Consider the following 20,202-nt stretch of genomic DNA (forward strand, 5'->3'; position numbering starts at 1 on the left):
AGCTCCGCGTAGAACTCGAGTTCCGTGCGTGCCGGGCCGACCCGGTTTTCTAAAGGGACACTACCCTTAACCGCAGGGCAAGAGTTCCTATATCCAGACCAAACCCTCCAACTACAGGATCCTTTTTCTTAATAAATTTTATTTTGATAATTGTAAAAAGAAAAATCAGGACCAAAACTAAAGGCAACTTAAAAAGTTCAAATATATACTCCTTATATAATAGAGATTTGTAATTTCCAGGCCCTCCGGGGGGAAGAGGGGCCCAAAGGGCAAAGGGGAAGTAGATAATGCCATCACACAATTCAGTCAATCAGAAGAGACGTTGGTAAGAGATCAGTGGGCCTCTGGACGTGAAGAATGGGAGAAAAGATCAATAGTTTTGCCACCCAAAACTTAGTCCATCTTGAGGTTAACATAGATATAACGGATGAACTTTAGGGAAGAAAAAAAGGAGATGGTGCCTAGCATGAGGAAGAAGACATAACCAGTGAGTAAGGAGTAGCCAAAAAACTCTACTGTCTGTACTGCCCCTGACATGTTGGAGCGCCGAGCATAGTAGAAAACCGAGTAGAGGAAGATGAAGAGCCCAGTGGAGCCAACACTCAGCACAGATCGCCACCACCAGCGGTAATCCTCCCCAGACAACTGGAAGTAGGTGAGCGCAATGGAGATGCAAGCCCCCACACTCAGCAGGATGGCGAAGACAAAGAAGAGGATGCCATACAAAGTGTACTGTTCCCGACCCCATACTGTGGCAAAGATGTAGTACAGCTCCACAGAGATGGCACTGTGAAGAGAAGAGAGGATACACAGCATTAAAGGGCTGTGCACTGCCAGCACAGTGGCCAGGTCAAAATCCAGCCACCCCCTCCATGTTACCAGGACACTGTGGAAAGTGGGTCCACTCCACTCCCTGCCCTATAGTTCCTGGCTCCGTGGGGACTCTTTTACCCATGACTAGCTGTGCTCATTTCAAGAACAGCTTCCCTGGGGCGCCTGGGTGGCGCAGTCGGTTAAGCGTCCGACTTCAGCCAGGTCACGATCTCGAGATCCGTGAGTTCGAGCCCCGCGTCAGGCTCTGGGCTGATGGCTCGGAGCCTGGAGCCTGTTTCCGATTCTGTGTCTCCCTCTCTCTCTGCCCCTCCCCCGTTCATGCTCTGTCTCTCTCTGTCCCAAAAATAAATAAAAAAACGTTGAAAAAAAAATTATAAAAAAAAAAAAAGAACAGCTTCCCTGATAGGTTAAGAGCAAGGATCCTGTCTGTTTTATTTTCTGCTCTATATTATCTGCCTGGCACTAGAGGTACTCAAAAAATTGGACAGGCAATCACATGGGCTTTAAGCCCCAGCTGGTGCCTGTGGACACTAAAGTCAGAAACCAGGAAGGCAGTGAACGGAGCAATGTCTTTGGAGAGCTTTATAAGTGAGCCACCCTCATCTTTGAGTTGATTTAAGCTGAGTCCTGCTTGGATACAGGAGGAACTATTTAATGATCTCTTAATTGTGCACCTGAACCAGGGATCATCACTCTTGTTGGGTCAGGGTACTGAGAAAGACAGTTAAAGTCGGGAACCTGAGAGTGATGGCCAGAGCATAAAGGGAGGATACCTGAAAGGCAGGAAGCCTCCAACCGTCATGTGGATGAGTGTAGATTTGTACCAGGGCTGGGCCGGGATTTCCCGGGCGATGTTCTTGGTGCGACAAGGTGCATCAAAGGGGCTAGCGTTGTTCTTCCCGAAGATGCCTCCAATGACAGTAAGGGGGAAGCCCACCAGCAGCCAAACCGTCAGAAGCAGCAGGATGGTGGTAGCTGGCAGAGCCTGTGTCGAACCATTAGCCCAGTGCACTGAGTTCACCACACTCCACGTCAGGAAGAAAGGCACTGCAGGGATGGGTCCCCAGAAGGAGGGTCAGCTGTAGGAACATCCCTGGGGCCACTCACTCTGACTAGACCTAACAGGGAGAGAGGTGAAGCATCCTGCTCCCAAGCTGACCTCACCTTTTCGCATCCCATAGTTCTCAGTTCCTTATTTTACCAACATCCCTTCCCCCATCCATTATCATTAAGGGTCAAGGCAGCTGTTACATAATGATCAAAGAGAAACACAATCCACCTGCCTCCCAGGGCTTGTTCTGCTGTAGCATTGGTGATTCCTAGCATGACCCATTCCTTTGGCTTAAGGCCCTATTTTCAGAAAATCCTCTTCAAACATAAATGTGATGGAGTATAAATCAGACACTCAAGATTGGGAACACGAAAGGTTCAAAATGCATACTACTACTGCTGCCTTTGAAAGGACAAGTTGGCTTGTAAGGCTAGAGTGGGGTAGCCTCCTGCAAATAAAAAAAAAAACAACTTATTTTCGCGGGGACACCTGGGTGACTCAGTCAGTTAAGCGTCCGACCTTGGGTCAGGTCATGATCTCATGCTTTGTGGGTTCAAGCCCCATATCAGGCTCTCTACTCAGTGCAAAGCCCACTTCAGATCCTCTGTCCTCCTCTCTCTACCCCTCCCCCACTGATGCGTGCACATGTTCTCTCTCAAAAATAAACGTTAAAAAAAATTTTTTTTTTTTAAGTAGGCTCTAAGCCCAGTGCAGAGCCCAATGTGGGGCTTGAACTCACAACCCTGAGATCATGACCTGAACCAAGATCAAGAGGGGGACACCTAACCGACTGAGCCATGCAGGTGCCCCCAAAAAACCTTTTAAAAAGGGACTATCAAGAAATATGTTCGAGAAGGAGTGTTATTTCACTCTTAACATAATGGTTAAGAATACAGGCTCTAGAGTCAGACTGCCTGCATCTGAAACCTGGTTTGCTTCCTCTTAGGAGTGTAATTTCAGGCAAATTGCTTAACCAGCCTTCAATTTCCTCATCTGTAAAAATGGGGACAATATTAACTCCCGCATAGGGCTATTGTGGGGATTAAATGTGATGAAGGCATGCAGAGTGCTTACCATGCTGCCTAGAATATTTTAAGGACTTAATTTTTAAACTATGCAAAAGAAATGCAGTCTTGTCTTTTGAATGGTTTTCTTGTTTCTTTTGCCCATTTTCATTCCCTTAAGGCCTTACTCTAACTCTATCCCAGGTTCCATGATGTGTTGTAAGTTCCTAAACCCTCAGTCGCCAGGCCAGCCCACCAGGGAAAGGGCAGTCCTCACCAGAGAAGAGGCTGGTGGTGAGAATGATGTTCCACACCCAACGCTCGCCTCCAATCTGCCGGTAGAAGTGGCTGGACACGTAGCCAGAGATGCAGCAGGTCAGGGCATACAACAAGATGGCTGCCGAGTTAATGGCCCCATGACGGTGCACATTGAACATGCCCAGCAGCGCCATGACAATAATGCCTGCAGGGTAGTAGTGGAAAGCCTGTGTCAGGTCTCCCCTGTCCCTTTTCTGACAACTTCAGAGGAATCATCCCCCTTTCTCCCAGACCCAAGGAAAACAATATCCCCTAATTCTGTTGTTCAGCAAACCCACAACTGAATATACACATGCTTGTTAAAGCCACCCACCCCTTAGGTTTGCCTCTCACCTTGGTAAGAAGAGAAGATCTGCAGATCTTTCCAGAACAAACCACCAACTTAGTTCTACCCCTTGAGAGAAATCCCTGATTAATTTTTATCACCTCACCAGTGCCAAGGGCCAGGAACTGGGCACCCACACCAAGCACAGCACAGAGCAGACCACGGTATGGAGGGAAGCGGAAGACATCTGTATGGATAATTTTCCAGCCATTGTCACCTTGATCAAAGTCATCACCAGAACCTGCAGAGGTAGTCTCCTCATCCAAGTTGTATCGAGCCAGGTCGTTTCGAAGCACACGCATGAGAATGACAGCCACAAAACCCACCAGTAAAAACACAAGCACCATGGAATTGATGATGGACAACCAATGGATTTCCAGTGTTCGGGGAAAGAAACCACTGTCATCGCCACGGCGCCTGTCACTCCGACGTTCCACTGAAGTCTCAGACCAGCGCACGCTGTAGGTGTGGGTGAGGCCTAAGAACTCATCAGGTCGTAACCCATCTAAGCTGTGGGGCTTGACGTCCCGCACAGAGACATTGGCAAATATAATTCGGTCTCCGTGGAATTCTAGGTGGAAGTCCAGATGGGTCCAAAGCCCTATCTTGTGGCTGTGAGGCAGGAAGCCACTCTCCTCCATGTAGCCCACAAAGCCACGGATTGGCAAATCATCCACTACAAATTCAAAGTAATACAGTTCCTCAATGGCCTGGCGCAGTTGCTCCACCTACAAAGAGCAAGTCAGGAGTCAGATACGGCCTCCCCAGGCATAGCGTTAGAGCAAGGTTCCACAGCCTGGACACTTCTGACATTCTGGGCTAGATAATTTTTATTGTGGGGAGCTGTCCTGTGCACTGTAATATGTACCATCCCTGGCTTCTTCCCACTAGTTGTCAGTAGCACCCCCCCCTCCAGCCCCCATCCCGGCAGTGACAACCAAAATTATCTCCGGACATTGCCAAATATCCCTTGGGAGACAAAATTGCCCCCTGCTGAGAACCACTAGGTTAGAACCTAGTATGCTGGGATTCTCCAAAACGAGCAATGTGACTTGACAGGGTTAAGGTGTAGAAAAAGGAGAAAGGCAAGGTGTCAGAAGGTCTGGAGTAGACTAAAGTGCCCTAAGAGAGGATTTGCTAAAGAAAAAAAAAGCATCACAGGAAAGATTAGAGTGTAAAGGAGCCAGTTAAGAAAGCCAAGAGGTAAGTATGGAAGGAAACAACTATATAGGAGTGATAGTTGGGACCTTATTACCAACAGAGCAGCCTGGAGTCCGGAGCCCTGGGCTCTAATATCACCTCTGCAATTCAGTATCCATGTGGTCTTGGAAAGTCACTTTTGAGCAAGTATGTTTCTTCCTCAACTGAATGCAAATAATACCACCTGTCCTGACTACCTGGTGGGATTGTAGTTAGAGTTAAGTCAGATCATTTCCATAAAGGTGCTATAAGACCATAAATTGTAAGACACTGTTTAGTCCCTGGGAGGGAGGGCTGACTTCTAGCCAATGTGGAGAGGCTGACCTGTGCAGAACTGAGCTGCATGTGGCACAGGATTCTCTTCTCCACATTCTCCCGAAAACGTATCTCGTACAAAGACTCAGCCATTCGGTCCCCATCCAACACTTCACCCAGGCTAAGGCTTTTGTGTCGTATCTTCTCAGGGCAGCAGACCGGAAGCTGATAGTAGTGGTAAGTCTCCTGAGGGTTGTGGTAGGGTCCCACTTTGTTGACATATAGAATGACGGGGTCACCGGCCTTGTAGTGTGTCACACCTTCCACCCCAGGCTCATGGCCTGTGCCCAGCAGCAGCATCAGAAGTGACAACCACTGGTAGCTCCAACTCCGCGGGTGCCCTAGGACTGTCATCCTTAAGGCAGCAGAACCTGTTTGGGGGAGTCCTGCAGTTATGGAAACCAATTCCTGACGCCCCAGGTCAAGTCGTTCGAACCGCTCCAATTCCTCCCCTTGGGTTCTCCAACCCTCCTTCGGGAGGCCGCCTCCCGACCCCCAGACAACACTGTCACACTGTCCTCCTTTGCTCTCCTGTTCTCTGAGTCTGGGGCCCCCCTCCCGCAGCCCGCCTGCCCGGGACCTCCCCGCGCCCCAGCCCGTTTCCATGGCAACGCCACGCGGCCTCGCACCTCAGGCACCTTCCCGCGGCCCCCGCGGGGTCCTCACCGCACGGGAAGGGCTGGCCGAGGCGGCGCCCGCGGCCTCTGCGGCCCCGTAGCTGCCCTTGGGTTCCTGCCGGGGTCTCCCCCCTGAGCGGCGCGCTAGCGGCGGCCCGGGAAGGACCTGACGACCGACCTCCACGGGGTTGGCCGCCGCGGTGCCTGATCGCAGCGGCTGTTGCCACACCATACGGTAGACCGCACTGAGTTCAGTTAAGTGTTCGCCGACTAGCTTTCTCCAGTCGGGAGCCCGGCCCAGCTCTGGAGAGCCCGCAAGGCCCGGCTAGCCCGTCCCCCGAAGGTGGGCCCTCCCGGCGATCTGGAGAGCAGCCCGGGACACGTCAGTCTTACCACTTCCGCCTCACCCGCGGGGACCTCAGCCGGGCGGAAAGCTCCTTTTCTGGAGCCTAGTGGGGACCACGCCCCCGATGCTGCGGCCGGTGCGCTGTTCCGCCGACGGTCTTTTGGGCAGGGACTGAGGCTGAGGCCTGGCTGCGGGGACGCGGACGCCACTTTGGGGTAAGAGTCGCTGCAGGGCCGCTCGCCCGTCCCAGGGAAGACTTGGGGGCACCTGCCGGCAGAGGCCGGAGAGCCGTGCCCGCCGCACGCGACCAGTAACTGTCCAGGAAACGGAGCCCGGTTGGTGGCTGGGCCTACACCTAGTGGACGCCCAGGAGCATTTGCCGGCTGAACCGGTGGGTCTCGCCACCGAATGCAGAGGGCGAGCTCAGAGAGGCGGTTGATGGCCCCCAACCCGGGCGGAGGTGAGACTTTGGGCGTCGCTGTGCTGGGACATCGAGGGCACAGTACGTGCAAGTGTCCTGGAATCTGCATCTCATTTCACTGCTCCTCTTCCAACCCGTCACGAGTGGCCTCCCGCCAAAAAATAAATACATAAGTAAAAATGTCTTCCCGAGGCTGTGCTGGAGGCCTCCCCGGCCAAATAATGACAGTCCCATGTTCGAAGACAGGCAAGACTGAGGCAGGTCTGGTGCGGAGACACGCAAAGAGACAGGGTGTCAGCCCTTTTACCGGGTGAGTTGGGCAGCCTGGCAGGGTTATTGTTAACCTGCAGGCAAAGAATCTTGGCATACGTTCGACTTTTTCGGTGTTCTTGTTATTTACGTGTGTGTGTGTACGCGCGCGCGCACGCGTTTGGGCTTCTCAATTTTATATTACACATTACTCTGGAAAAGTTTACCCTTGCCTGTCTTGGCCATTTTAAAGGTATCTGCCATTGGGAGAGTTTTGAAGCTCAGACCCAGGGGCAGTGACTTCCGTTTGGCCACTTGGGGGCAACATGTAAGGATGCAGATTTAAGTTTCCCTTTCCCTGGGTAAAGAAGTAGTGCCTCACCTCCCTGTAGGAGGAGGTGAGGTTCCAGGAAGTAGGGGATTGAGTTTTTTAGATAATCAGTGGATTTTGTAATTAGAAAAGTAATTTAGAGAAGTCAGAAATCTGGGACTCTCTCACTCCCCTGTCCCCAGGGGACATCCTCTTCAGATCAATGCCACCAAGCCCTCCTGCTTATTTCCTGAATATTTTCCAATACTTGCCCTCGTTGCAGCTGCCTTGGTTCAGGTCCCACCCTCTCTCACCTAAATTACCATGATAGCCACCTTGCTAGTGTCCTGGTCACCTCCCAACTTGGATCCATTTTCCATACTGCTGCTATAAAGATTTTTTTAAAAATATGTGTCCTATTTCCAGCAACAGTGGTTCTGAAATCTTGGTGCTCATCAGATTGAACCAAAAGCTTATTTAAAACATAGAGACCTGGGTCCCACCAAATCAGGATCTTAGAGGAGGGGGTGACTGGTCATTATTTTTTAACAGGCTTTGATTTTGACTAAAATTTGACCATGAGTACATAGGATAAATTCTTAAAAGCTTGGCATATGAGACCTGTCAGACCTGGATCTTTACTTCTCCAGGTACATTACCCTTTTGGAACCCTGTCCTGTGTTCAAACTGGAATCTTCAATGTCGTGTTCTCTCAAGTCTACAAGCTTATGTAGCTCCTTTTGCCTAGACTTCCCAGTCTACCATTCCCTACTTACCTGCCTGGAGACTTCTAACAGTGCAAATGCTTCCCCTATAAAGCCTGCTTTTACATCTTCCAGTCTTTGATTATAGCACTTTACCTCACTGGACTGTTATTTTACTTCTTATGTGTCTCTCTTCCTTGTTAATTGCTAACTACTCACAGGAAGACTAAGTTATACATCTTGATATCCTTAGCAGTGCTTTCGTATAAAGTCGGCAGCTTAATAAATGTTTTTCAAATGAACTGGTTTACCCCCTGGACATGCCCCCTGCACAATGATAACACAGCTGCCACCAGGCTGCCCATCCAAGGGCCAGCCAACTATCCAGAGGGTGGGGTTGTGTGGCCCTCCTTACCATGATGTGCCCTGGACAACTCATCTTGGTAGATCGAGGATGTAGATTAGGCTTCCAACAAACTTTGGAACCATCCTGCCAGCAGGATCAGCAGGCTGTCAGTAAATAGGAATTTACCAGTAGTCTATGGCATAATCTGTTGTTGGGAGTTGTTTTGCTTTGGAAGATAGAAATGTGATTCTTCCCTTGTTCTTTCCTGAGTGCCACTCCCCACCCCCACCCCACCCCCTCATCCCCCCCCCACAGTCTTAAATCCAGGTTAACCCTTCAGTGACCACAATCTCTGTCATTCCCTGCAACCTGTATTTTTCTAGCTTGTCTTCCTTACCCATGCAGCTTAGATTTGGCATTCCATCATTTCAGCCACATTCTTGACTGTGTTCTTGATGCCTCTCTTCTATTATTGTTTCATTCCAGCTGCCAAGTGAAACCTTAATCTTGGGTTCATATTCAAGAACTGTCAGTATTCAAGCACCTATACCCAAGATGAATCTTAACACTGTGTTAAAATCGTGTGTTTATAAATTGTGTTTTTAACCTCAGTTGGACCCCCAGTGCTGCTCAGTGATCCTGTTCATTTTCCAGATCAGCTATCTTATTCTGCACAACCCATTCTTCTCAAACCTCTGACTTCATCTCCCTCTTCTTGCCAGTTGACCTCCCTGACAGCCTAGTGGGAGATGCAAGCAGAAAAAAAACACAGTTACAGGCACTGTGACAGAGAAAGTATTGGGGCTCTGGGAGCACCCAGGAGGGAGGAACATCCAGTTTGCTCTTGAGCAGTTGGTAAAGGTGTCCTTAAAACAGCTTATGAGCTAAGTCCTGAAGGGAGAGTAGGGGTTTGCCAGACAGAGAAAGCAATGAAGGAAAAGTAATTCTGTTTGTAGCATTGCACGCAGGTTAAAAGATAAAATTGGAGAAGTAAGCAGGGTCAGATATATAAATATATAAATACATATATATACATATAAATTTGGACTTGATCCTGAGGAGAATGGGGAGACACTGAATTGTTTCTTTTTTTTTTTTTCAACTTTTTTTTTTTTTTTTTTTTTTTTTTTTTTGGGACAGAGAGAGACAGAGCATGAACGGGGGAGGGGCAGAGAGAGAGGGAGACACAGAATCGGAAACAGGCTCCAGGCTCCGAGCCATCAGCCCAGAGCCTGACGCGGGGCTCGAACTCACGGACCGCAAGATCGTGACCTGGCTGAAGTCGGACGCTTAACCGACTGCGCCACCCAGGCGCCCCACACTGAATTGTTTCAAGTGGGCATAAAATCAGATTTACACCTTGGAGTTGAGGGTGAAGACTGGAGGGGAGCAGAAAGCTTGCCAGAGCAATCAGTTGAGAACTGAAAGAGGCTTCAGCTAAGGCAGTGACAGCTGCTCCGGGAGCCTGAAACATATTGTTAAAAATACTTAGGAGGTAGAAGAGACAGAATTTGGTGACAGATTGGATGTAGGGGCCGAGGTAGAGGGAAGGGTCCAGGTGACATTTGGGTGTGTGAACTGAAAACAACTAGTATAGAACTTACAGAAAGAGGAAATCTAGGGCAAGAACATACAGACTTCAGTTTTGGACATGGCACGTGGAAGATACAAACATGTCCATGTGAATCCAGCAAGCAGTTGGATGCTGGATCTGGAACTCCAGAGACATCTGAGATAGAGACAAGATTAGGAGCAGTCAAAATGGATGTAATCAATAAGGTGTGGGGAATGGGGGAGATCCTAAAGGATGAGGACATAAGACCTATGGTAGAACCTTCACGGTATGATTAAGGGACAGACAGAAGATAAGGCTCCAGTGAAGTGTGAGGAGTGGCCAGAGGGATAGGAGGAATACTACAGAATTTAAGGTCATGGAAAGCAAGATAAGAATGCATTTCAAGGTTCAGAGGTGGAATCAGGTGGAATCTATTCCACCTTTCAATCCGAGTGATCCTTGTAATCTTGTAACCGTCTTTACTGGTGTAAAGCTATGGAAGTGATGCTTTGTGGTTTTGGAGCCTAGGTTTCAATTGATCATACAATTTCTGATTTTTTTTTTTCTCTTGAAATTCAGTGCTACTGTGTGAAGGAACTCTGGCTAGTCTGGTGGATAGTGAGACCATATGCAGCAGAAACAAACGATCCCAGCAAAGATGAGACCACTTGGAAGAACCACCCAACTGAGCCCAGCTCAACTTGCAAAAAAAAAAAAAAAGGTGGTTGTTTTAAGCCAGAAAAACATTTTAAGGTTAAGATTCCTTAGAATATGTTTCTACAACACCTTATAATGCTCTGTAATATTCTCACACGTGTGTTTCTCATGCTGGATAATAAAACTCTAGGAGCATAGGGTCTCTATTGGTCTTATTATTTTATCCCAGTACTCAGCCTGGTACATAGTGGGTGCTCAATAAACATGAATGGTTGAAGGGATTAGATCTATGGCGGGGGCAGGCAGGGTGGGGGGAGTCTCACCAAATTGCAGAAGTTGCCTCTAGGAATATGTTCCAAAGTGCACTTCATTCTCAAGTCTTATGGCCAGTGGTGGAAAGAAGGTGAATTGTGATGTATGTGGAACATGGGACCTTGAGGAGTTCCGTAACCAGGAGGAGAAAGAAGTAACAACAGCTAGTGGAGACAAAAAGAACTGCTTCTCCCTTCTTCCCCCTCCACGTTTCTAGTGAGAGTTGAGCCCAGCATCCCAGACTTGTGTGACTATATAGGCAAGCTTTCAAAGACTAACTTTACTTTGGTACCCTAGCCCTCATGGCTTTCTGAGCAGATAATAGGCTTTTAAGTAGCAAAGCTCCCTGCTCTCAGAAAGCCCAACACCATGCGGAAGGGAGACACCCTGGAGGTAGCACCACCCACCTCAGCCTACCGCTCTGTCATGGAGGAGTATGGTTACGAGGTGGGCAAGGTCATTGGCAATGGCTCCTATGGGACGGTTTATGAGGCTTACTACACAAAGCAGAAGATCATGGTGGCTGTCAAGATCATCTCAAAGAAGAAGGCCTCTGAGGACTACCTTAACAAGTTCCTGCCCCGTGAGATACAGGTTGGAAAGGGGGCTAGAAGAGGGAACTGGTACCAAACTCATTAAGACTTCTGGGCATGGTCTGGAGGGGGTAGAGCCAGAACCCCACCCCCAACCCCAAATCGGGTGAATGTCTTACTATGCAGCAGGAAGATGATACAAATTCAACCTCTTTCCACCCACCCACTCACCTCCAGCGCCTCACAAAGTAAAAGTACAAAGCATAGGGTCTGCCCACAAACCACCAGCCCTCTGGGGTTTAATCCTGCTGCAAAGTTCTAAGTAAGTTAGGTTCTTAGTAAGTTCTTAGTAAGCAGGACAGTAGGAGGGCTGGGAGCACAGCCAGGGTTCTCCCTTCCCAGGTTTGATGGGTCCCTCTTCCGGGGCCAGGTAATGAAGGTCCTGCGGCACAAGTACCTCATCAACTTCTATCAGGCCATCGAAACCACATCCCGAGTATACATCATTCTGGAGCTGGCTCAGGGTGGTGACGTCCTTGAATGGATCCAGCACTATGGGGCTTGCTCTGAGCCCCATGCTGGCAAGTGGTTCTCCCAGATGACCCTGGGCATCGCCTACCTGCACAGCAAGGGCATCGTGCACCGGTGAGGGCGCTGCCACCCAGGCTGGGGCCTTTGGGCTCTCAAGGGGGTTTTATGCATATTTTCCATTTTCTGCCCTCTTTTTCCCTCCCTTGGCCTTCCTCAGTTATCTAGGCCCATCCATCCCCTCTATTTTAATTGTCTGGTCAAGAACATTTATGTAGTACCCGCCGTGAACACAGCACTCTGTGAACTACAATGATGAGCCCTCGCTGGTCCCCAGGTACCATCCTCTCTCACCTTTGGGCTCTGCTCATTAACTCCATGGTTCCTTCCTCTCAACCTTGTGTCCTCATAACGGCACCTGTCTCCCACTTTGCCTTTTCCATCTCTAGCCTCTGACCCCTGGCCCTTCAGCTCCTGGTCTAATACTAAGCCCTCTCCCCAGCCTGACCCCCAGCCTTTCTGCTGCTGGTAGGGACTTAAAGTTGGAGAACCTGTTGCTGGACAAGTGGGAGAACGTGAAGATATCGGACTTTGGCTTCGCCAAGATGGTGCCTTCTAACCAGACTGTGCATGGTAGCTCTTCTTACCGCCATATGAACTGCTTTACCCACCTCAGCCGGACCTACTGTGGCAGCTTTGCTTATGCCTGCCCGGAGATCTTGCTGGGCTTGCCCTACAACCCTTTCCTGTCTGACACCTGGAGCATGGGCGTCATCCTCTACACTCTAGTGGTGGCCCGGCTGCCCTTTGATGACACCAATCTCTTAAAGCTGCTGAAAGAGACTCAAAAGGAGGTCACTTTTCCACCTAACTACTCCATCTCCCAGGAGTGCAAGGTGCTGGCTCCCCCAGGAGGGCTGAGGCCTCAGGGATGACCCACAGGGAGGGAATACCTAATGTAGGCCTCCCCACCCCGGGGGAGGCTCTTCCCCACCATCACTGTCTCACACTGTAGCCCCTGCCCCAGAGTAGTTGGTGGGGAGGGAGCTTAAAGGGCCATTCCTGGGCTCCACACCTTAGATGTGAGTGATGAGCTGGTTTCAGGAGGATAAGGCAAGGATTTCCCCCCAAGGAACGCTTCCTTCCCTTCTGCTCCAGGGAGTTACATGCCAGGCTCATCAGGATCAAATCAGGGCCACACCCCCTTTTACCAGAGTGGTGTGATGGGCTATCCTGCTTCTCTCTCAGGTCCAACTGCTCATTGCCTGTGTGGCACAATGGGAGGCAAGCTCAGCCAAGACCTCTCTCTCCCCTGCCCTAGAACCTGGTCTTCCAGACGCTGTGCCAAGCCACCAAGCGTGCCACCATCCTGGACATCATCAAGGATCCTTGGGTGCTCAAGTTCCAGCCTGAGCAACCCACCCATGAGATCAGGCTGCTTGAGGCCATGTGCCAACCCCCCAGCACCACTAATCGGCACCAGTCCTTGGAAATCAATACCTAAAAGTGGTTAAGGGAGGGAGCTGAGAGAGGAGCAAAGCAGGAGGGTCTGGGGCTAACGATCTTTTCTACCAAAAATAAATCTATACCTGATTTAGTTTCATCAGCTGGAGTCAAAGACACTCTTTCCTCAAGGGAACTAGCAGGGAACACTACTGAGTCCAAGAGGTGGATTTCTAACCAGTCTGTAACTGGTCATCTTGACACCTATTAAAGTCAACACTGTAATTCAGTATATAGCTCACATGTGGCTCAGGGGAGAGGGTGCTCAGATGAACATCCCTTTCGGGAAGTTTCATTATTCTAAGTAAATGCTTATTATTACACATCTCTGTGCATTGGGCAGAGGCCCTGGTTGCTGTTTGGCCATGGCTCTCCCTGTTTATAACCAAAGGGATGGCATTATTTGCTCTCTTAGAAATGGGTATCAGGATGTGTGAAATGCCTTGGTTTCTTCTCCTTCCTTCAAATGCCACCTTAACCACGACTGAAACGATCCGAGTGAATCATGCACACTATTGCTCTTAGAAACAGAAATGACAGTTCAAACCAAGCCTGTTAGCTATGGGTTCTGAATAATGCAAAGCTCCTTGCTCCTTTATCCCTGTATTCTCCCTCCCTGCCCTTGAAAATGGGCTTTGCAAAGCAAAAATGAGTAGTAAGTCATGGGGCTGTCTTGGCAGAGGCATGACTGGGGGAAAGCAATGAGAGAAGACTCAGAGACAGCTCCACATGGTCCCAAGATAAATAATAGGTGGCAGTTATATATAATAAGGTTAACCTTAACCTCAGCACCAGGCAACTCTAGGACAAACCAATGTGAAAGATGAAACAGTACATGCCTGGAACATAGTAGGTCAAGATATTGTCAGTGCCCACTTTCTCTATGTTCCAATGCCCCTTCTTACTCCCACTATGATTCATCACTTGAAACAAAGCTCCAAAGACCAGGGAAGAGTTTCAGGCGTAGATGAGGCAGTATAAACACTAGGGTTCCATCTGCCTGATTTTATTGGGAACAAGGGCACTGTACCTGTTATCAAAGAGAAGGAAGCCAAGGGGCTCCTCTTGCACCAACATTCTCTCTCAGAGTTGAGCCAGGGAGGGGAGGGCAACAACCCTTTTTCAGGCAGGGTCACTATCACCCTCAGCAGGACCCCCCCAAAAGGCTATGTTCCTTTAGCTTAGCACTTGGCACTTAAGGAAAAGAGACCAATGAAGTCAGCGCCAGGAAAACAAGCCCAGACACATCAGGACACCCACTCAGCCAACTGCTTTAGTGCTTCTTCATCTTCATCCGCTTTGGGAGCTTGGGGGACAAGGATACCCGGAGAAAGAAAGAAGTATTAGGGCTTTGGCAACGTCAATAATCCCCTGCTGTGACACTGAGAGTCTGCTGAAACATCTCTCCCTCAGCAAAGAACGTAAAGGTGTGGTCCTTCTGCTTGCTGGGCTGCTGCAAATTCCCAGAGCAGCTCTGTACAAATTGGGAAGATGTGCTTCTTTCTCCCAGCACTTGCAGCCCCACAGCAGGGTACACAGCTTGCTGAGTGAGGCAGAGGCTGGACTTAGTCTTCATTCCCCCTCAGCCAGGTACCCTTATGCAGTCCACAACCTGTGCAACTGTAGCAGCAGCCCTCTCTGCCTGGCTCCTTTGAGGCAGGATGTAAGAAGAATATAATCTTTCCCCATATCTATCCCACCCTCTCAAGTCCTTGAGACAAGAGAATAACCCTGAGTACCTGGCTCTTCAGGTAGATGTGTGGAAGGTACACTGGGCAGTTTGATGGGGGGTTCTTCCTCCTTGTCGCCTACATGTAACAACTCCCGGGCCAATTCCTCCTGCTCCAGCTTCTCTAGCTCCTCCAACAGTTCATCCTGGACATGGGACAAGAAGACTCTTAAAAATGAAGAAAGGAAATGTCTACTTCCGAAAACATACCATTTTTGAATCCCCCCTCCCAAATTTGCCCCACGATTCTCTTGGGCATTCCTTCCGGCTAGTCTCATGCTTTCTCCAATATTCCCTGACCCCTTGCTCCAATCACCTCATCCACGTCAAAGCCCACAGGCCGAGAAATGGCATCTGAGATCTGCTGGGCCACCTCCTGTTGTTCTGTAATGTCGGCCATCAGTTCATCCACCTTGTCAATGTCCCTGAGAACAAGATATATAGCTATGAAATCAGGCAACAACGCTCCTGACTTTCCCATCTTGCATGGATGAACACCCTCCTGTCTGTGGCCTCAGACTGATAAATCCATGGCTATCAGAAGAGATCCCCGGGAAATTATGTGGAAGCAAGTCTGGGCTGAGAATTGGCAAGAAGCCACTTTGGGGAGAATAGGCTGTGCTCCTCTTCCTGAAGGATCTTTAAAAATTAGGAAAATCCCTCCTTCTCTCTCTGCCCTTCTCCAACTCACACTCTTTCTTTCTCTCAAAAATAAATAAACATTAAAAAAAATTAAAAAAAAAAAAAAAAAGGAGCACCTGGATGGCTCAGTCAGTTGAGTGTCTGACTTCAGCTCAGGTCATGATCTTACTGCTTTTGAGTTTGAGCCCTGCGTCGGGCTCTGTGCTGACAGCTCGGAGCCTGGAGCCTGCTTCCGATTCTGTGTCTCCTCTCTCTGCCCCTCTGCCACTCACACTGTTTCTTTCTCTCAAAAATAAATAAACATTAAAAAAAATTGTTTTTAATTAGGAAAATCCTCTTCCCTCCCTAGAATGCTTCAGCCAGCAAAGAGATCTTCCAAGAAGCAAGGAGACTGACAGAGGTCTAGCTGTCACAGACATCTATAAATTTACATTCTGAGAGGTTTTAAGAGTCAAGAGAAAATACCAAGCTACTTTCCCCAGTGCCTGGGCCCCCTGCTTCCCTCCCCCCATACCCACATGTCCTGGTAGGCCTTCTTCATGCCTTGGGCAGCAAGCTCCATGGTCCGAAGCACTTCTGCATTGGTGGTGGCATTCTCAATGGCCTCACGCTGAAACTCCAGGGTAGATAATGTCCCATCGGTTTGTGCCAGCTGCTGTTCGAATCTTTTCTTCCTCCGCAAAGCCTGTAGGGCAGCTGACCCAGCCCACACCCTGAGCATCAGAGCCAGAAGCCCTTATGCTTCCCACCTGGGCCCGCCCAGTTGGCACCTCTCCCCCATTACCTCTCTTATTCTTGGTCCCATGCTTCTTGGCCATTTGTAGCTCCTGTTGAATCTTCTGCTCCAGAAACTCTTGTTTCTTGATCAATATCTTCTCTGTCTCCTTCAGTTTCTGTATTGCCTCTTCAGGGGTTGGCCCCTTCTCCTTCTTCCCTGGAGTGCAATCAAGCAGGCCCATATTGTGTGGAGGAAATATATTAGCCACCAATCACTGAGCGCAGAGTGTGTGCTAGGCACCTGTCTTACTCTTAATCCCGAAATGACTCTCTATAATGAATATACTATCTTCACTTTACAAATGTGAAAAACAGGCATATATGTGTTAAATAATCATTTGTTTAAAATCACAGCTAGAGAGAATTGAGCAGGAATTGAAATGTGGCAGTATGACTTCCAAATCCAGTATTCTTTGCTATTTCAAATTGCCTTTCGGGGCGCCTGGGTGGCTCAGTCGGTTAAGCGGCCGACTTCGCTCAGGTCATGATCTCGCGGTCCGTGAGTTCAAGTCCCGTGTGAGGCTCTGTGCTGACAGCTCAGAGCCTGGAGCCTGTTTCAGATTCTGTGTCTCCCTCTCTCTGACCCTCCCCCATTCATGCTCTGTCTCTCTCTGTCTCAAAAATAAATAAACGTTAAAAAAAAAAATTAAAAAAAACAAAAAACAAATTGCCTTTCAAGTCATTCCCAGGCTTCCCCCTCAGCCCCCGCCCACGAGAAGTTTTAGGTTCACAGCAAATGTGAGTGGAAGATACAAAGTTCCCATATACCCCCTGCTGCCACATATGCATGGCCCTCCTATGAGCACATCCCCACTGGAGTTTGGTCACTTTTTATAATCGCTGTTCCACTTGCTGTCCTAGGAGATGCCCAAGGTCCTAACTCCACACCCTCAAACTGAATGAAGTACAGGGGGTAGAGAAAAAAAAAAAAAAAATCTGATCTCCATTTTCCCCTTCATCTTCTGCACTTCTGACAGTAATTAAAATTAATAAGGCAGGCCCTTGCCTGCTTAAAATCCTTTCACACTCTCCATTGCCTGCAAGATAAAATCTAAAACTTTAATGAGAAATACAAGGCCCTTCTTGACCTGGCCCTTGTTCACCTCTCCATCCACACTTCTACTTTCCTCTTCTTCAGCTGGCGTGGGCATGTGCGCGCGCGCGCACACCCACGCACACGCACACACACACCCACCAGCCAGAACTCCTCTTTCCCCTAAGCATTACTACCATACTCGTTCCTGCCTGTTTTGCACACAGTTACCTCCCCCCTGGAGTACCTCAATTCTCCACCTGGCATACCTTAGCCCTCTGGATCACAACCCCTCACGCCTCTTCTGTGCTCCCCCTAGTTTTTAGGAACATCTCCATTATGGAGTTCCCACACTACACTATTACCAGTTTTTGCTGGTCTCCCCCCACCAGATGGGAATTTTAAGTAGACAATCTTTTTTCATCACCTCGGATTCCCCCCTTGGCCAGCATAAAGGAAGCACCAGTGTTTTGGAAAGGACTAGATGATGACAGTCGGAAACTCAACTCCCCAGCCTAAACAGTGGGGACCCTCCATTCACGTTCGGGCCCGACCCCGAGCTCTTCTCCCTGGGGCGGGGGAAGGAAGACAGCCAGAGCCAGACAGCCTGACAAGGCGGGGCCTCCTGGCACGTGAGGAGGCCTGGGCCCTGGACGGGGTTTTCGCGACAGCCGGGGGCCATGGCCTTCCCCACACCCCCTTGGCCAGCACCACCAGCCCACCGGGCTCACCCGGGCTCACCCCTCCCGAAGAGTCTGCCGAGACCACTCATCTCCACCACCCTTGCCTCTCCTGCCTCCTCTCCGCGGCTTCTTGCAACTTCCGCCTCGCTCCCGGGAGGGTGCGGTCTCATCGCTCAGAGACCGGCCTGGGCCAATCCCTCCTTGGGGCACCGCGGCGACATCATCAACATGAGCCAACGAGGCCACTTCTGCCACGTGACCCGAGCCACCAGCCCCCAACCCATTCGCTCCTCTTAAAGCGGCCGCTCCGTTTTTGATTCTTTAAAAAGGCCGCCCCACCCCCACCCCCCCAAAAAGCACAGTATTTGTTTTCCTGAAAGGGAATGTGCAGGGTCTTACATCCCACTTCTTGGGGCCAGTGGAAGAGTTCTCCCGGCCCTTGACAGAGTTCAGGAATTGGGGCGCGGATGGTGTGAGCACAAGGGGGCCACAGTCGGGTGTGCCACAAGTTTCTTTGGCAGAGCCGGATGAAGTCTAATTCCACTCGCTCTGGTCTTGGCACCTCCGAAAAGCCAATGCCGGCTACAAAGCTAGAAAAACAAAAACCAGCCAGAAGATTTCTGTCACACACAAACATACTTTAATAATTTACAAATACACCTGAAAATGCCTTCGTGATTTCTTTTCAGTTTTATGCTTCAAATGAGGCTCATCCACAGGACTGGACCTCAGGGCCCAGCTTGGGCCTTTGCAAATGTCTCCAGTCCCTGACTTAGGGTTTGAAGATTCATTCCATTCTGGACATGAATGCAGGTAACTCCTAGAAAGAAAAGAAGCCACATTTCATCAAGCCTGTTGTTACTCTCACCTTTTTTGGGTGCACCCCAAAATTGCATGCAAGCTACCCATCCTGGACCTATCTATCTAACCGCTCCTAGGAACCCTTTCTCCTCATTCCCCAAAAGGCTAATCTCACCACTCTGTACCCAGTTTGCTGACGTCTAGGATATTCCGCTTCTCGTCATCAAAGAAGATCATTTGGGAGAAGACAACTCCAGTCTTCTGCTGCAACCTGTGCAAGGCAGGGCAGGGGGTGACCACACTGGCTTCTTAGCTCCTGCAGCCTCTCTGGCCTCCCAGCTTCTACCTTATCTCTGCATACCTCTCAAAGTGGGTGACCTTGCTGCCTGGGTAGATTTCCCGATGAACAAAGTATCTGTCAAGGTCAAAGAGCTCCAGTAGCTGGTTGGCCCCTTCAATCTCCCCTGTTCTGCAAAAAGGTGTAATAATAGATGGGATCAGCAGGGCCAGGGTCTGCAAGCCAAGTTATGTTTAACCAAGGGGAAATCAACTTGCTGTTTTTCCAGGATAAGTAGGCACCCTCGGTCCTTATTCGATTCCCTAGGCTTCCCGTCTGACACAGGCGGCGCTAAGCCAGTCAAGGTTTAATAAATAAAAGGCACAGGAAAGGGTACAATTAGAAAAATATGCAAATACGTGCAAATCCGCACCGCCAAAGTTTTTGTAGCCAAGGGGTTACACGAGACGCCTCCTCATGCATGCGTCTCTCAGCATGAGACCGACAGCTTTTTTTCAGTCGCTCTCCTTACCGTGAAGCGGCCGCGACGGGTACCTCAAGGCCCTGCAACCTTTCCAGGACGTCACGCACTTCTGGATACAGTCGGACGGTCTGGCCCCGCCTATCCCGGACGGCCCCGTTGCTGGAGGGCGAGAGCGCGCTCAGCGGAGGCCGGCCCTGCCCGGACCCGGCCTCCCCGGCGCCGCCTCACCTGCCCTTGTGGAACGGGGGGTCTACGTGCGTATCCACCCAGAACGGCCAGAGCGTGTAATCTGCGGGAGGACGGAGGGAGGGCTCAGGCTCGGAGTGCGCAAGGCCCCGAGAACTGCAGCGGGGCTTTGGAAAAGAAGAGCACGCCGCAAATCTCCCCGGGCCGGTTCCTCACCCAGATCGAAAACCGCCAGCTTTGGGAGCCGCGTCATGACCGGCGCTGGCAGGCTGCGCGATGCGAGGCGAGGCCCTGCGGCTGCAAACCGCCCCTCCTGCCTTAGAGAAACAGCGACTAGAGCGTCGCCGCGCGGAGCTGCGGCCGTGGGTCTGGAGGCCGCGCAAGAGCGCCTCCTGACGGCGGAGCGTGGGAAGGACTGTAGCTAAGTGCCCACGCCACCACCCACGGGACCGCAGTGGTCCA

At 50.1% G+C, this 20,202-nt stretch overlaps 4 protein-coding genes and 1 long non-coding RNA gene across 14 annotated transcripts; 1 reads left to right on the forward strand and 4 right to left on the reverse strand.

The window, feature by feature from the left end:
* Nucleotides 1-119: 119 nt before the first annotated feature.
* On the reverse strand, nucleotides 120-5,965 carry TM9SF1 (transmembrane 9 superfamily member 1). 3 transcript variants are annotated; one of them, XM_058738618.1, is made up of 6 exons: nucleotides 5,843-5,965; nucleotides 5,057-5,418; nucleotides 3,639-4,260; nucleotides 3,167-3,352; nucleotides 1,608-1,881; nucleotides 120-787 (listed from the first exon to the last, which is right to left on the reverse strand). In XM_058738618.1, the coding sequence occupies exons 2-6, from the start codon at nucleotides 5,399-5,401 to the stop codon at nucleotides 394-396; spliced, it is 1,821 nt and encodes a 606-aa protein (XP_058594601.1). In that variant the 5' UTR covers nucleotides 5,402-5,418; nucleotides 5,843-5,965; the 3' UTR covers nucleotides 120-393. The 3 variants fall into 3 exon arrangements, with proteins under 3 accessions (XP_058594601.1, XP_058594600.1, XP_058594599.1); XM_058738617.1 differs by lacking the exon at nucleotides 5,843-5,965 and adding an exon at nucleotides 5,714-5,824; XM_058738616.1 differs by lacking the exon at nucleotides 5,843-5,965 and adding an exon at nucleotides 5,677-5,820.
* A 3,717-nt stretch (nucleotides 5,966-9,682) lies between these two features.
* LOC131517000 (uncharacterized) lies at nucleotides 9,683-10,625 on the reverse strand. The gene is made up of 2 exons (XR_009264335.1): nucleotides 10,576-10,625; nucleotides 9,683-9,769 (listed from the first exon to the last, which is right to left on the reverse strand). It is a non-coding gene; the product is annotated as an uncharacterized LOC131517000 (long non-coding RNA).
* A 308-nt stretch (nucleotides 10,626-10,933) lies between these two features.
* TSSK4 (testis specific serine kinase 4) lies at nucleotides 10,934-13,228 on the forward strand. 4 transcript variants are annotated; one of them, XM_058738625.1, is made up of 4 exons: nucleotides 10,934-11,158; nucleotides 11,528-11,742; nucleotides 12,128-12,521; nucleotides 12,874-13,228. In XM_058738625.1, exons 1-4 carry the CDS (start codon nucleotides 10,934-10,936, stop codon nucleotides 13,036-13,038), a joined length of 999 nt encoding a protein of 332 aa, XP_058594608.1. In that variant the 3' UTR covers nucleotides 13,039-13,228. The 4 variants fall into 4 exon arrangements, with proteins under 4 accessions (XP_058594608.1, XP_058594607.1, XP_058594611.1 ...); XM_058738624.1 differs by having other exon boundaries at nucleotides 12,947-13,228; XM_058738628.1 differs by having other exon boundaries at nucleotides 12,158-12,521.
* An 855-nt stretch (nucleotides 13,229-14,083) lies between these two features.
* Nucleotides 14,084-18,629, reverse strand: CHMP4A (charged multivesicular body protein 4A). Of its 5 annotated transcripts, none has more exons than XM_058738643.1 (7): nucleotides 18,392-18,506; nucleotides 18,051-18,189; nucleotides 16,284-16,433; nucleotides 16,018-16,195; nucleotides 15,174-15,282; nucleotides 14,868-15,003; nucleotides 14,084-14,434 (listed from the first exon to the last, which is right to left on the reverse strand). In XM_058738643.1, the coding sequence occupies exons 2-7, from the start codon at nucleotides 18,160-18,162 to the stop codon at nucleotides 14,376-14,378; spliced, it is 744 nt and encodes a 247-aa protein (XP_058594626.1). In that variant the 5' UTR covers nucleotides 18,163-18,189; nucleotides 18,392-18,506; the 3' UTR covers nucleotides 14,084-14,375. The 5 variants fall into 5 exon arrangements, with proteins under 5 accessions (XP_058594626.1, XP_058594628.1, XP_058594627.1 ...); XM_058738645.1 differs by lacking the exon at nucleotides 18,051-18,189 and adding an exon at nucleotides 17,737-17,824 and having other exon boundaries at nucleotides 18,392-18,484; XM_058738644.1 differs by lacking the exon at nucleotides 18,392-18,506 and adding an exon at nucleotides 17,737-17,824 and having other exon boundaries at nucleotides 18,051-18,180.
* On the reverse strand, nucleotides 18,610-20,091 carry MDP1 (magnesium dependent phosphatase 1). The gene is made up of 6 exons (XM_058738646.1): nucleotides 19,957-20,091; nucleotides 19,783-19,843; nucleotides 19,603-19,713; nucleotides 19,155-19,262; nucleotides 18,979-19,064; nucleotides 18,610-18,812 (listed from the first exon to the last, which is right to left on the reverse strand). The coding sequence occupies exons 1-6, from the start codon at nucleotides 19,991-19,993 to the stop codon at nucleotides 18,721-18,723; spliced, it is 495 nt and encodes a 164-aa protein (XP_058594629.1). The 5' UTR covers nucleotides 19,994-20,091; the 3' UTR covers nucleotides 18,610-18,720.
* Nucleotides 20,092-20,202: the final 111 nt, after the last annotated feature.

This window comes from Neofelis nebulosa, chromosome 7, assembly GCF_028018385.1.
Source record: "Neofelis nebulosa isolate mNeoNeb1 chromosome 7, mNeoNeb1.pri, whole genome shotgun sequence".
NCBI lineage: Eukaryota > Metazoa > Chordata > Mammalia > Carnivora > Felidae > Neofelis > Neofelis nebulosa.